Below are 14,752 nucleotides of genomic sequence, written 5' to 3'. Positions count from 1 at the left end.
GTGACTTGTAATTGATTTACTTGATTGACGACAAACTTATTATTATTATTATTAACAAATTCATTATTTACTTTAAACAACTACTAAAGTGCCGCCAGAGGAACCAATTATAGTGGATATGGATAATAATGAGTTAAGCGGTTTGATTGGACCCTACAATGAAGGCGATGAACTCAGACTGATTTGTAGCACAAGTGGAGGTCAGGCCTACAAATAGTTTATTAAATTATTAGCAAAAATTTAAATAATTAACACTTATATTGTTGTTTTAAATTTGTTTTTTTTTGTAGGCAAACCTCGTCCATCACTGAGCTGGTGGAGAGACTATTCAATAATTGACGACACATTTGAATACAATGAAAAAGATGGTAATCTATATAAATTTCATAATTGCTTTATAATATATATCTATTTTATTGGTGATTTTTTTTAAATAAAAAAGTGACAACAAATCAGTTAACAATAACATCATTAGCCAGACATCATTTGCTGTCAATCTTTACGTGTCAGGCCATCAATAATAATATAACTGTGCCATCATCCACATCCATCACATTAGATCTCAATTGTAAGTGTTATCCAAATTATTATTAAACAATTATTATTAGTATTATCAAAACAGTTCAATTAAATAACTATAGTTATCAAAGTTAAATATAATATCTAATGTTATATAGTTTATATCTATTTTATATATAATTAAAGTTGAAGTAAATCATCACGATTGATTTTTATGTTGATTTTTTAGCTAAATAATTTTTTTTTGCGAATTAATTGTTAAATAAATTTAGTATTAATAATATTGATTTTGATTTTTATAATTTTTTTTAAATAGTAAAACCAACTGATGTACGGATAAGTCAATTGACACCAATCCTAGTGTCCGATAGAGAGGCAACATTTGAATGCAATACATATGGTTCCCGACCTAAAGCCACTCTCTATTGGATTTTTGACGGCTCCAGACATAATACACCACTCAATGGTATTTAATACAGTATTTTCTTTAAAAATATATATTATTTAAAACATGTTATTTTGACAATTTTGAATCAAACATTACAACTATTATTACAGGTGAACATCAAACATCGACAACATTGACTATAACATTAAAACACGCACACAATGATGCCATATTAACATGTGTTGCCGAAAATAGCAAAATTCAATCATCTATTATATCCGATGAACTTAAACTAGATGTCCACTGTAAGCCTTATAAATACATATAAATTTATATATATATATTATTTATAAATAGCTAAATTATAATCTATTTATTTACATAATTTATATATACTGTATATATAGCTACAGATATAATACTGTACTGTTACTACATATACTTTGATTAGTTATTCATAAATAAATTAATAGTTAATCAATTTTTAAAATATTTAAATTAAATATAATATTATTAGTATTAAATGCAATTAGACAGTGTTTTTTTGTGTGAGAGTTATGTTTTGTTATGCAAAAAATGACAATCTCATGTATAAAAACTAAAATTTATTGAATTTTTGATTTAATTGGTATTAATAATTAATTTATGTATATATATATATGTATATCAGATATTCCTCAATTATCATTACAATTGGGAACACCGACCATATCATTGCAGTCATTACAAGAGGGAAACGATATATATTTTGATTGTCATATAGACGCCAATCCGCGACCAAATGCGCCCATTTTGTGGCGCTTTAACGGCAATATCTTACATCCACAACAAGGTTTATATTTTGTGTCTTAATTTTATCCATTAATTTTGATTTGATTTGATTTGATCATGGTGTTATTATTAGTTTTATATACTATATTAATGATAAACTGTTAATTTAATTTATAAGGTATAATTCAAAGCAATGTATCGTTGGTATTACAGCGAGTGACTCGTAGTCAAAGTGGGACCTATCAGTGTGAGGCCAGTAATCAACAGGGAATAGCATTAAGCAATGCTATACACCTTAAGATCAAATATGCACCCGTTTGTATCACACATTTCATGTATGTAACTAAATTATAATACTATATATATATATATTAATATTATTTTCTAATTAATGTAAATTTTAATTACAAATAATAATATTTCATTACTAACAACAACAGCAACAAAATATTTTTAAAAATTTATTGATTTAAGGAATATTCTTTATTTAGAAAAATTGTTTACTTTTATGATGTGATAATATTATTCAAATATTATTCTGATTATTTGTTGAAGTTTATAGAGAGTAATCAATGTATGTAAAAAAACTAACTTTAAACGACCCAAATGTCAACTAAATGTCAATAATTTTGTTGGTATATAAATATAATGCTATATTTGTATCAAATTATATGCGTGATTAGACATTAAGTACTATAATAGCTTATGGACAGTTGTATTTATGCTATGGGATGTAGTACTTAACAACCCATTTATAAGATGCAATAAAATCAATATATTTTAACAAAGTATAGGTTTTGGTAAAATTGATAACAATTTTGTTACCAACATTTTTTTAGACATTTTCCGAGTCAATTGATAATAAAATTTATTTATTTTTTAAAAAATAGTATAGTAACCTAAAGGATAATTTAAAAAAACTAGAAATTATTATCACATTAAACTTAATAAATTTAATTTGTTAAATTACTAATTAATTGAAATCATTGTTATATATATTATACAATAATCACTAAATATAAAGATTAATATGGCTTTAGTTTGATTGTTTCATTTAAAAATAATTATTTTAATTAAAAAATAATTTTAGTTAAAACCTATAAATTTAGTAATTATTTGAATTATTTCTACTAATATAATATAAATAACATTATGATTATAACTAACATAAAATGTGTTGATTAAAAAATATATATAATCAAAAAATATTTTTATTATAGTCTAGCATATGGTGTATCACTAATGGAAAGTGTGGATCTAATATGTGGTGTTGAGGCCAATCCATCGCAAGTATCATTTCAATGGACATTTGATGGTAACATTGAACTCACGAGTTTCAAGCAATTCAACGAAACCAGGTTTTTCACTTTAAAATTTTTTAAAGTCAATTATTATTTACTAATAATACTAATAATAATCAATTTGTTAGCTCAATATTAAGCTATTCTCCGACATCACTACAAGACTACGGTACGGTTGAATGTACAGCAAAAAATTCAATAGGATTACAGCAAAGAGGGTGCAAATATCATATAATTGATGCCGGTTTGTGTCTATACAAATCATATAATGTTTATATGCATTTTTCTATCATATACTGTATATGTATGTATCCATAGGTCCGCCTAAATTTCCATTTATGTGTCAAGTGGTCAACCAAAGTGATAATGCATTGGTTATACTATGCACTGGTAATGAACAGTCGTCATCGCAATTAGCCAACAATTTGACATCAAATGAAGTGGATGTCGCAGGAGATCCTAATTTCAATCAAATAATGATAAATAATAATAATAATAATCATAATAAACAATATGCAAATTCCCAAAACAGTTTGTCCCCAACTGTTTTAGTCTATCCCACCACATACTATATGTGCGAAGTCTATACACCCGGTAATCAACATTTAGTGGCCAATGTTTCACTGCCAGCGAGTCTAACAACAAATTCAATACTTTCAGGTACTGAATATATAATATATTCTTTAAGATAAAAACATATTCATAAAAATTTATTATAATTAAACGATATGTTTTGTATTTGTTTTTATTAATAATAATACTTAGATTCCGGTAACACAGATAGCACAATATGGAGTACTGGTAGCACAGTTGGAACTGGTGGTACACCACCGACCACCACAACCACAACAACAACATTTCAGTTATTTGTGCCAAATCTGACTCCAGCCACTAGTTTCCAATTAAAATTGTTTGCCATTAATTCAAAGGGAAAAAGTGATCAAATCTGGTTAAGGGCTCAAACATTACGGCCGGCCGAGAGACTGGTCGACGCCGACAGCAATACAAACAACAACAACAACGAGTTGTTAAATACGGGCCAAACATTTAAAACTAAACCTATGCTAATGGCTCTACTGATTGGCGCCGCTGTCGTCACAGTTATTGTCATATCATTGGGCATTATTGCTGTGGTTAGAGTCAGGAGAAGCAGTTCCGCTAATGTGATCACTAATGAGAGCACACAACCTAATAGTAGACTACAAGATAGGACTACTGTAAACACCATCTTCGAGGAAGATGATGATTGTCAGCCYTGTTATGGTGACGACTGTTGCGATCAAATGCTGTTAACGTCGACCACAACTTCAAATCAACAACATTTGCAACAATCAGAGCCACAAATGTTTAGCAATTGTAATACAACTAAAGGTCCGCCAGATATCATACCATCATTTGGTTACATAACAACAGGTAATAATACTGGTCTCCAATATTTTGCCAAAAAATAATTGTTTTACTTATTTAACTTAAAAAGGTTATCAAAATGAAGACAGCATTCAATACGTGCCTACAAGTGATGGTGTTATCCATTACGCAGAGCTAGCCTTCTGTGGCCAACCAATGATACAACAGAGCGGACAACAGACACCAATAACAGGAGGAATGACACTCTCGAAGAGCGGTTCCCAACAATTACAACAACAATGTGTAGAATACGCCAAATTAGAGTTCAATAAAACACAAACACCCGTTCAAAGGGTTAACATAATCGGCGGAAGTCCTAAGTTTGAGTCTACAGTTTAATAATACATATTTTTAATTAATTTATTAATTAATAGATTAAATATAACAATAATAATAATTAAAATTTAAAAATTTAACAATAAAATCAAATGGCAATCAAATCAATTGAAATGATTTTATATCTATTATAGTTTGGAGAGATTCGCCATTTTGTTGTTGTTGTTAAATAGTTGAAACAATTATTGTTAAATTAATTGGTAAAAGTGGTCCACAAAAAAACATTGTTATTATTATTAGCACATGAATTAATTGTTTAATTGATAATTTAAATAAATAAAAAATGCAATCAGATAATAGTCACTAATATAGAGATAGCAATTATGAAAATTGTTTTTTTAAAATGTATTTATTTTACATTATTATTAAGAAAACAAACTTAGAAAGACTTGTCGTCTTCCTATTTAATGCATAATAATAATAATAATTGATAATTAATTGATAATTAATTGAAAATAATAATAATAATAATAATAATATTGTATAATCTAATATAGCAATAGTTATCAAAGAAAAATATAAGCCAAATATCTTAATTATTAAATATATAAATTGATATATATATATATATATATATATATAAATTATTCTCATTTAAAACTGTGATATATTTTAATAAAACACTTCACTTTTGTAAATATATTTATATTGTAAAAATATGACTAAATTAAAATAAAAAATTAATTTAAATTATTTGTGCTATTAATATATATATTTATTTTAATTAAAAATACTTTATTGTGTTTACATCACAGAATATTTTTAGATTTTTTACAAGAAAGCAATTAAAGTAATAATAATATATTTATATATAATTAGCGAAACAATAATAACATTAATATTTTAGTTTAATTGGTATGACTTTGTTGTCATTAAATAAGAGATAATATAATGATTTTGAATAATTAAATTTCAATGACAAATAAAATAAGTAAATAATTAATTTTGACAATATTTCCTCAATTGGTTTAACACTACAGTATTGTATTTGAAATAAAGTTGACATTTTTCCTCCTTAAGTACAAATTGTATACTAAATTGTTATTATTGTCAATATACCTAAAAAATAAAATAAATCAATTGAATTATCTTATTTTTTTGCTAAATATGTTTAATAATATAATTAACAAATTAAATTATTCAATAAATTTGATAAAAATGTTGTTAATAATTGATACAATTATTGAACAAACAGTCGGTTTATCAATTAGTGAGAAAAATTTTGTAACAAATAAATCATCATTTGATTTATTAGTAAATGAAATGCCAGATATAACTAATATAAAAGTCAATCACTTAACTGACTATACATTACTAATGGAGTGTTTATCAAAAATGAGTGTCGAGTTCGGTGACTGTAATAGTGCGGCCAATGAGACTGGCCATCGGGTGATGGCCGATCATCAAACTGATACTATGGGTGCGCTTCCGCATTATATTCGATGCTGTGGACTGTTGTCATTAACACAGTGTTGGATGAGTGCAGCCAATAGTAAATGTAATTCAAATGAAACACAAATCATACCTAATTTACCCTATATTTTAATACCACAATTCAAAAATGATTGTCAATATTATATTAGTTATCCGCATAAATGTTCGACACATACATTCAATTTATGGCATATATTGACATTTCTTCTACTAATACCTATACTATCGTTTGGATTCATTGCAGCCGTAATATTGTGTTTTTGTCGACAAAACTATTCCTATTTAAGACAAAGTCATTATTAGTGTTTAACTAAATCTTTTTTTTAAATCTATTTATCAAATAATTAACAAAAAAAATGTAATTAAATTGTATAATTAAATAATTAAATGGTTAAATAAAATTAATTTATTATTTGTTATATTTAATATACTGTGATGAATGATTCTTAATTTCATATACAATATTAATTTCTACAATCTATATGTGATATATAAAACTGTATTAAAAAACATGAATTAATGATGATTTTTTATGGTATAACGATATGAAAAATACAAAATATATATTAACCAATAGATTATATGCTAAATAATTGATGAACCAATAAATAAAATTTGATTGTTTTATCAACTAATACATAAATACTATAACCTAAAGAGATCTATTTCAGTGGGCACTTGGATCCATTGGCCCAGATTTTGTTCTTGAAATGCTTGCATACACTGTGTTTTGGCTCTTTGATAGTCAAGTGATGCTGTTTTGCCGTCTCTATATACCAGAGGAATGCTGTTACCCAATGGACAGTTAGGTAACGGTGTTGTGTTGCGACCTAATAGTGCACAAAATCTTCCAAACAATGACCGTTTGGCTAAACGTGAGATAATATTCTCGACATGAATTCGTCCGCTTTCGGTGGACACCACTTCAGGCTTTACATCGCCTTTAATCCAATTTAATGCATAATTAGGTGCTTTAGTCAACTAAATATAAATAAAATATATTAATATTATAAAAATTGTTGCAACAAAAAAATCATTGATAATAATTAGTACCTGACGTGTGATATCTTCTTTAAGCTGACATTTAGCGACTTTAGACTTATTTATCATAAAATTTGTCGGCAAATCCTTTAATGAATTTGAGTCAAAATTTAGATTAAGTCTCGAATGGATGGCCCGAACTAAATGATCGTAATTGAAGAGTGAGGCCACTACTATAGACTCGATATAAATGGGTTCAATTAAATGGCTTAACAATGCACCCTATAGTTTAAAATAATTTTTTTATGTCTTAATAATTAATCGGTAATTATTTATTTCCTTATATATACATTTTAGTACAGTATTATCAATGTCTAACCTGAATGCCGACAACATTCCAGACGGCAATCTTATCGGAACAGGACATGAATTGTAGTCGTTGTTGACCCTGAAGTATGCCATCCCATGTTAGGATACCATCTCTTTTAACAGGTATGGTTCCCTCTCCGCCTTCAATTTTGGCTCTTAATAATCCTCTCGTTTGCCTATTAGGATGTGCATCACTTTCCTAATTATCAGTAATTAAAAAAAAAAATTTTATGAATTATAACTTAATTAAAAAATAAATGCAAAACTCTCAATACTTCTTCTTTAGGACTAAACACTCGGGAGTCACCGCACGGCGCCGTACTTATGAATAGATTTACTTTTATGTGTTTTTTAATACGAAAACCGTATCCATCCGGACGTCTCTCGACTATAAAATCTGGTTTATCTACAATCAGAAAGAGATTAACAAAAAAAATAATAATAAATGATTAGAAATATAATTAAATTTTTTTTTAAATATGTGTAACAAAAACAACACCAAACCTTCATAACTATTATCAATAAGTTTTTCAATTTGTGAATATAAATAATGAAGAAAAGCACGTCTGGCCAACACTTCTGCGTGACAGTCGTTGAGTGCGTAACCATTCATTGATAGGTTGTCTCCTTTAACACATTTGGTACCACTTGTCATACAAATGATATCCAAAAAATCGGCATCAGTTTCATCAGTCAATACAATAGCCGAAAGAACTGTCCATTTCTTCAGATCTGTCAATTGTTGCCAAACTTGATGACACGTTTCCATTACTTGTCGACCAATTCTGTCGGCAATGGCTTGTTTCAGAACAAGCGGTTCTTCAGCAATAGTAATAGTATTATTCAAATGTATTAAACCATCGGATTTTTGTCCCGATTGTGGATTAACAGTAATGTTATACAACTGAAGTAGTGCTTTGGTGGCGGCCTCACATTTGGCCAGTTTTTTAGTTCTGGCCGTACCAACAAAACACTCGTTGGCCAGCGGTAACAACAATCTCATTTCATATGAAAGTGATTGCAATTTGTTTGCAGTCTTGAGTTCAGTACAAACCCATTGAGCATTTGGTTGCAGTTCGTGGATCAATGAGACGGCATTTGAGTTAACCGGTTGGTTGTCTGACTGATTCATTACTCGCAAAATGATTCTCTCTTTTTTGTTTGTGACGGCCATCCCTTCATCACTGGTAGTCATGTTAGTGGTGTTGGTGTCAGCGGTCGATGACAATAACAATACTTCTTGTGATGATTTTTGCTCACAATTATCGTTAAATTCAATCAAATCGTCGATCAAATAATCATCGCTCGTAAAGTCGTCCACTTTCTTCTTCTTCCTATTATTATTATTATTATTACTATTACTGGACACCTGCTGACCGCTGACAACCAAATTGCTACCACTATTATGATGATTAAGATTATATGGCATAAAGTTTGTGTCAAAGTCACTGTAGTTGTTGTAGTTGTAGTTGTGGTATGAAGAATGTTGCTGTTGTTGTTGAGATGTATTGTCATATGATGTCCGCCGATAATACGGTTCATATCGATTGCGCGACCGATACTTGAGTTGTGGCCGATTGCTGTCAAAATAGTCGAGTGCTTGTTTGGCTGCTTCGTGTCGGGCCTTCTGTTTGGTTCGGCTTTGTCCGCGAAATGTCAGTCCGCTTACGTGGACAGCCATATGAAAGACTGGGTCGTGTTGCGGACCCGTACGGCCCTCCTCTACATATTGTGGCAATGGATTGGCAAACATTTCGTTAAGCATTTGTACCGAACTTTTGACAATATCTGAAACAATATTTGTAACACTCTTTATAATCACCGATAGATTCATACAATTATAATAATCATTGATTGTTGTCTTACCCTTTGTCGACATCAATGATCTGTTATTGTTATCATTATTAATATTCATCATATCGTCGATGACTATCACCTCTGGATCAGTTGTATTGGCCATTAATCAATAAGATTGTGTGTCTATTATATCTATATATTGTTATTATTTTGTGATAACAATGACTACTATTTTGTGAACTAATTATGTGATTAAAAAATTGTATAAATAATTAACATTTAACTTGAAATTCAATACATTTAATAATAAACTATAGTATACTGTATTGTTGTTATTATTAATAATATTATTTTAGGGACTGTATTAACATAGCAATAGCATTATACTAATACAGATAACTCTCTATAATATGAACATAGTTTGGGAATAAAAATTATTTCACAATATAGAAAGTTTCATATTAAAGAAAAAGTTCTGTATTATGAAAATAATATTTATATTAAAATTTTTCATATTATAGAATTGGAATTAATAAAAATCTTTTATTTTAAATTTAATGAAAAATATTACAAAATAAAGAGTATATTAATTAAGTTTAATTCACTTAAAGTAATCAGTAATTGATGTTTGTTTGAGACTTTGTTTCTTAAGCTTTAAATCAATTAATGAATGTTTAATTTTATTTAAATGTATCAATACTTCAGGTAATTCTGAGATAATTAATGTCTCAAGTTTTGTCACCATTTCTAAGCCATCATTAACTGTAAGACTATTATTATTGATAACAAAATCATTTAATGGCAACTCATTTGATGTCATAATTTCAATATCGGTATCATTATTGTCGATATTATCATTAATAGCTTCTTCAAGCAAATCGTTTTTAAAGTCATTACTATGCAATTGTAAAGAGTCTTCAAAATTATCAATCTCTTCAAATGTCATAAGATTTTCGCCAATACATGACTGAAATGTTTCAAATGAATCGGCGACCACTTCTTCGACAATAGTGTCACTGTTGGTCTGAATTTCAAATCCTGAATGTTTATAACAATTAATAATTGTATCACATTTTACATCAGTCCATGCAATCAATGTCCACTCAATACATGATCTTAAATCAATACTTTTAATCATGTTTTTCAATTCAGTACCAAATTCAATATTATTGTTATTAACAGTTGATTGGTATAAATCATGCATATTATTAGTCAAATGTCTTATTAAATAACTTCGATATTTAGCTTTGAATGATCTGATGATTCCCTGATCCAGTGGTTGAAGACGTGATGTAGTGTTAGCCGGAAAATATTGAATCTTAATATTTGAAAAATTCAAATCATCTGGTATTTTATGTGCCGAACAGTTATCAACAAATAGCAATATTTTGCGATTATTTTGCTTAAAATGTTTATTAATTGTTTGCAACCAATCAATAAATATAGTTTGTGTCATCCATGCACTTGAATTATTATAATAATGTATTCCTAATGAATTGATACTGGTTTTCATATTATTAAAACATCGAGGTTTACGAGCGGTACCAATGATGACTGGCTTTAATTTTTCACCAACAGATGAACAACACAAACCTAATGTCACTCTTTGCTTGAATTTTTTTTTACCAAATTTATTAACTCCTTTTAAAAGATACGACTTTTTTGGTAATAATTTATAGAAAAGTCCCGTTTCATCGAAATTGAAAATGTCTTCAATATTGTAATCCTTTAGTAAATCTTTTAGATTTTCTATCCATTGTTCAACAGTTTTATCATTTATATCTGCAGATTCGCCACTATATGATTGATACTTAATTTCATGTCTTTTTGTAAATTTTGATAGCCATCCATCTGATGCTTTAAATTGATTTAAGTTAAGTCTTATTGCTATATCTGATGCAAACACTTTAATAATTGGTCCATCAATTGGCACTTTATTTGCGTTAGACAATTGTACAAACTTTAGCACCAATTCATTTAATTTATCATTTGGCGTACGTCTGATCCGTTTCTTATGTTTGTTTGTTTGACTTAAAATATAATCAGTATTTTTGATGATGTTGTTGACGGCACCGATACTTATTTTGTATTTTTCCTGTAGTTGTCGTTGATTTAACCCATTTTTGTAATCAATAATTAGTTTACTTTTATTGCCAAATGTTAAATCTTTTCTTGATTTAGCCATTTTGCAGACACAAATAACTTTCACTCAATAATTTTGAATACAATATACTGTATTGACAATAATTATTATAAAAACACGTTTATTTAGACTATCAATGATTGCTATTAATTGTACATTGATTGCAGTCTCAGTCTATAATAATTGTTACAGTTTTACAGTATATTTTTACAATTTTCATATTATAGAAAACTTATTATTATTATTTGAATTACAGTTTTTGTTCATAATATAGAATATAGAGAGTTTCATATTATAGAATATGTAATACATTATAAAGTACTGTAATGTCATTGGTATTAAATATTTGTTCATATTATAGAGCTTTTTCATAGTATAGAGCGTTCATATTATAGAGAGTTATCTGTATTATTTTAGATTATATAATTCATAAAGCATCAATTATTTTAATACATTCCCTACATAAATGTTATATAATAGATAAATTGTTAATATTTAAAAATTAAGAAAATACTATTATATAATATGAGAATTAAAATTTAATAAAATTATAATCATTTTTATTAGAGAATTAAAGTCTATTTAAACTATAATAATAATTGTAACAAAAATAAAATAATATAATATTGATAACATTTAATAATATAGTAGTTAAATATTGTATACAAAAATAATCATATTATAATTTATTACAAAAAAGTGTTACACTAATTATAATAACAATTAAATTTTAAATAAATTATTTTATATATACTCTAGATATGCGGATTTGTGGTATCAAACAAATAAAAAACAAAGATATAAAAAAGCATATAAATTATAATATTTGATAACAATAATTATATTATAATTGTATCATATATTAAAAAATAAATTTTTAAATTACTAAAATAGTAAAAAACAAAATTGCCATTAATTATATAAAAAATATATTTATGAATATATTTATGACAAGACATTAGTTTTAAGTAAAATATATAATTATATAAAATTAATGTAATAAGCTAAACATTAAGTATCAATACTTTAATAAAACAATAATTAATTAATTATTATTATGTAATAATACTAATCAAACATTAGAAATAATAATAATAAAAAATATTTGAATAATTAATTGCAATTATATTTTTGGCAACAAATATGATGATCCCATACACCGACATAACAATTGTTTGACTGCGGGGTCGGACAGCTCTTGTGTATACATGTCATATCTGGCGGTACAGAGCACTGGCATTCAACACACGGATTATCTGTTTGTAGTCTGTGGCCAATCGGATATTTGTTGCCATTAAACAAACAGACCGTTAGATTTGACACTTTTGTTAGTCTATCTGTTTGTTTGTTTTGTTTGTCTAAAATGTAGTTTTTTTTATAATTAAAATATTTTATATTTAAAAAATCACTGAAAAATACTGATATACTGACCACATATATAATCAATTGGACAGCACGTGCTCTCGTGATAAACAGGTAGACAACCGGAAGTGAATTGTGAGTTCAACTGGAGATCACAAGTCTGTCGGTAACAGTGTTTACTCTTCAGTGGATTGTTTTCCAGCCAATCGTCAGTACAAATACATGTCATACACATGTCTTCCTCTGGATATATCTTTTCTCCTAAACGATAGTCTTTAGATTTGTATCGACAAACTTTGATATCTCTTTTCGGTTGACCTAATTTAGGACAAACCATTTCACCGCAACATTTGTCCCGTCGGTAAGCAAAATAGCAATTAGGTTCGGGTTTTAAGCCAAACGCCGATTCCGGACATTCAATGGCAATACTGCAGTCAATTCTGGCCAATGAATGGCCACTTTGACGACAATCACATATACGACACGGATTTTGGGTTACAATTGTTGAACCAATTCGGTAAATACGACCCTCAAAGTGACATACTTTACATTAATAATAAATATAATTTTATTATTTATTATTTAGTTTTTATTTTAATTAATAATAAATCAATAATAATGAATACCCGATTGATTTTGAGGCAAATTGTCATAATTGCAGTCAAAAGTTTTAGGACATCCGCATCGGTCATCATATATTGGTTTACATTGTTTTGTATAATAGTGCTGAAGATATCTTTGTGATAGACATAGTTGAGAACAATTGACTGACTTGTCTGGTGTACGACCAAACATAAAGGGTTGTCTTGACGTACGGTTTGTATCGACTAATTGTGTTTGCAATGCACTTACTGACCAGTCATCCGGTATATTCAAAATGTCATTCCTATGAACCCGTGATGTTGTGTTTGTTCGGCCATAACTAGTAAATCCATCTGAAAATTGTTGTTGTCTTCTACGCCACGAATTAGATATACGCGGCGCCCGTGCCGTCCATTCAGTGTCCGGCGGCTGACGAAAGCTTTCATCTCTGTTAGCATTTGTTCCGGTGTTGACATTAAAGTCAGTTCGTTTGGATTGTCTTTGAAAACCAAAGTCTTTTGGATCAATCCTTTCAACTTTTGCCACAATTTGTTGATTCAAATTATCATTTTTTCGGTAAATGTCTGTAACAAACAAAAAATATATATTATTTAAGTAAATATAATAATATTTTTATTAGTAAATATATAAAACAAATTAAAAAATTAGAGTAAATTAATATAATACTATTAATTATAAATTACCTTGACAACATATTAAATTTAAATATATAAAATAAATCAAGTAAATCAAATTATATTTTTTATAAATCATAATAATAGTTAAAGTTTATAAAAATAAAAGTTATTAGAATTTATTATAATAATTAATTAATATTAAATATAAATAATTATCATTTAAACAATCAAATAAAATGAAATGTTATTTATATAAATAAATATAATTATAATTTTAAAAATAGTCAAAATTAAGTATACGCAATTTATTAGATGACMTTGATAATTAATGAGTAATAAATACTTTTATAGTTATTGAATATTTCAAAAAATAGTTGTAATAACTTGTTGTGAATTTAATTAAAAAGTATTAAAATCAAGTTTGACTACAAAATTAGTAACTGTTTTGTTTGTAAACAGTTTTTTAATGTATGCGTCCGTACAGTATATTACCTGTCATATCATAACTGTTATATCTGTTAAATCTAAGTCACTGGACATTCATAATGTTTGACAGACTCCCGACCCGTACCGACAGTCCATAAGTGTTACAATAGGGGACAGTGTTTAATGTCTTGTGTGAGTGTAAGTGTATGACTGATATATTTACTTATAATAATATACAGTATAATATTAAAGTTAACTTAGCAATAGAAGATAATCTGACATAACTACCGACCTACCG

General features: G+C 27.6%; 4 protein-coding genes across 4 annotated transcripts in view; 1 reads left to right on the top strand and 3 right to left on the bottom strand.

The window, feature by feature from the left end:
• LOC128966322 (hemicentin-1-like) overlaps positions 1 to 4,743 on the top strand; it is a 39,682-nt gene extending 34,939 nt beyond the window's left edge. Inside the window, exons 8-19 of the mRNA XM_054313172.1 lie at positions 90 to 200; positions 291 to 368; positions 443 to 568; positions 836 to 985; positions 1,078 to 1,212; positions 1,578 to 1,739; positions 1,857 to 2,013; positions 2,899 to 3,036; positions 3,108 to 3,223; positions 3,298 to 3,639; positions 3,745 to 4,392; positions 4,457 to 4,743. Coding sequence (XP_054169147.1) covers positions 90 to 200; positions 291 to 368; positions 443 to 568; positions 836 to 985; positions 1,078 to 1,212; positions 1,578 to 1,739; positions 1,857 to 2,013; positions 2,899 to 3,036; positions 3,108 to 3,223; positions 3,298 to 3,639; positions 3,745 to 4,392; positions 4,457 to 4,725 — 2,432 coding nt within the window. The 3' untranslated portion in view covers positions 4,726 to 4,743. The remainder of the gene's footprint in view (positions 1 to 89; positions 201 to 290; positions 369 to 442; positions 569 to 835; positions 986 to 1,077; positions 1,213 to 1,577; positions 1,740 to 1,856; positions 2,014 to 2,898; positions 3,037 to 3,107; positions 3,224 to 3,297; positions 3,640 to 3,744; positions 4,393 to 4,456) is intronic.
• Positions 4,744 to 6,801: 2,058 nt separating this feature from the next.
• LOC128952829 (double-stranded RNA-specific editase Adar-like) lies at positions 6,802 to 9,558 on the bottom strand. The gene is made up of 6 exons (XM_054298283.1): positions 9,373 to 9,558; positions 8,011 to 9,294; positions 7,782 to 7,912; positions 7,517 to 7,705; positions 7,210 to 7,419; positions 6,802 to 7,137 (listed from the first exon to the last, which is right to left on the bottom strand). The coding sequence occupies exons 1-6, from the start codon at positions 9,464 to 9,466 to the stop codon at positions 6,802 to 6,804; spliced, it is 2,244 nt and encodes a 747-aa protein (XP_054154258.1). The 5' UTR covers positions 9,467 to 9,558.
• A 346-nt stretch (positions 9,559 to 9,904) lies between these two features.
• Positions 9,905 to 11,488, bottom strand: LOC128952818 (tigger transposable element-derived protein 4-like). Its single transcript, XM_054298271.1, has 4 exons — positions 10,748 to 11,488; positions 10,432 to 10,705; positions 10,004 to 10,341; positions 9,905 to 9,955 (listed from the first exon to the last, which is right to left on the bottom strand). The coding sequence occupies exons 1-4, from the start codon at positions 11,486 to 11,488 to the stop codon at positions 9,905 to 9,907; spliced, it is 1,404 nt and encodes a 467-aa protein (XP_054154246.1).
• Positions 11,489 to 12,514: 1,026 nt separating this feature from the next.
• LOC128952190 (kielin/chordin-like protein) lies at positions 12,515 to 14,140 on the bottom strand. The gene is made up of 4 exons (XM_054297539.1): positions 14,095 to 14,140; positions 13,435 to 13,974; positions 12,878 to 13,351; positions 12,515 to 12,804 (listed from the first exon to the last, which is right to left on the bottom strand). The coding sequence occupies exons 2-4, from the start codon at positions 13,601 to 13,603 to the stop codon at positions 12,560 to 12,562; spliced, it is 888 nt and encodes a 295-aa protein (XP_054153514.1). The 5' UTR covers positions 13,604 to 13,974; positions 14,095 to 14,140; the 3' UTR covers positions 12,515 to 12,559.
• Positions 14,141 to 14,752: the final 612 nt, after the last annotated feature.

The sequence above is a fragment of the Oppia nitens genome, unplaced genomic scaffold (assembly GCF_028296485.1).
Source record: "Oppia nitens isolate AA-2021 unplaced genomic scaffold, nextdenovo-longstitch-racon4-pilon3 scaffold11_pilon_pilon_pilon, whole genome shotgun sequence".
Lineage (NCBI taxonomy): Eukaryota > Metazoa > Arthropoda > Arachnida > Sarcoptiformes > Oppiidae > Oppia > Oppia nitens.
This window is presented reverse-complemented; position numbering and strand designations above follow the sequence as displayed.

Bases quoted from the DNA above. Each gene is read 5' to 3' on its own strand.
- LOC128952829 (XM_054298283.1), bottom strand. From the start codon at position 9,466: ATGGCCAATACAACTGATCCAGAGGTGATAGTCATCGACGATATGATG. The intron at 7,913-8,010 runs GTTTGGTGTTGT...TTCTGATTGTAG, and splicing joins TATTGATAATAGTTATGAAG to ATAAACCAGATTTTATAGTC. The intron at 7,706-7,781 runs GTATTGAGAGTT...ACTGATAATTAG, and splicing joins TGTTTAGTCCTAAAGAAGAA to GAAAGTGATGCACATCCTAA.
- LOC128952818 (XM_054298271.1), bottom strand. From the start codon at position 11,488: ATGGCTAAATCAAGAAAAGATTTAACATTTGGCAATAAAAGTAAACTA. The intron at 10,706-10,747 runs ATATTTATTGAT...AAACATTTTAAG, and splicing joins GTGCATGGATGACACAAACT to CAAAATAATCGCAAAATATT. The intron at 10,342-10,431 runs GTATTGATTTAA...ATAAACATTCAG, and splicing joins ATTGAAAAACATGATTAAAA to GATTTGAAATTCAGACCAAC.
- LOC128952190 (XM_054297539.1), bottom strand. From the start codon at position 13,603: ATGTTTGGTCGTACACCAGACAAGTCAGTCAATTGTTCTCAACTATGT. The intron at 13,352-13,434 runs GTATTCATTATT...ATTAATGTAAAG, and splicing joins TTTGCCTCAAAATCAATCGG to TATGTCACTTTGAGGGTCGT. The intron at 12,805-12,877 runs GTCAGTATATCA...ACTACATTTTAG, and splicing joins TCCAATTGATTATATATGTG to ACAAACAAAACAAACAAACA.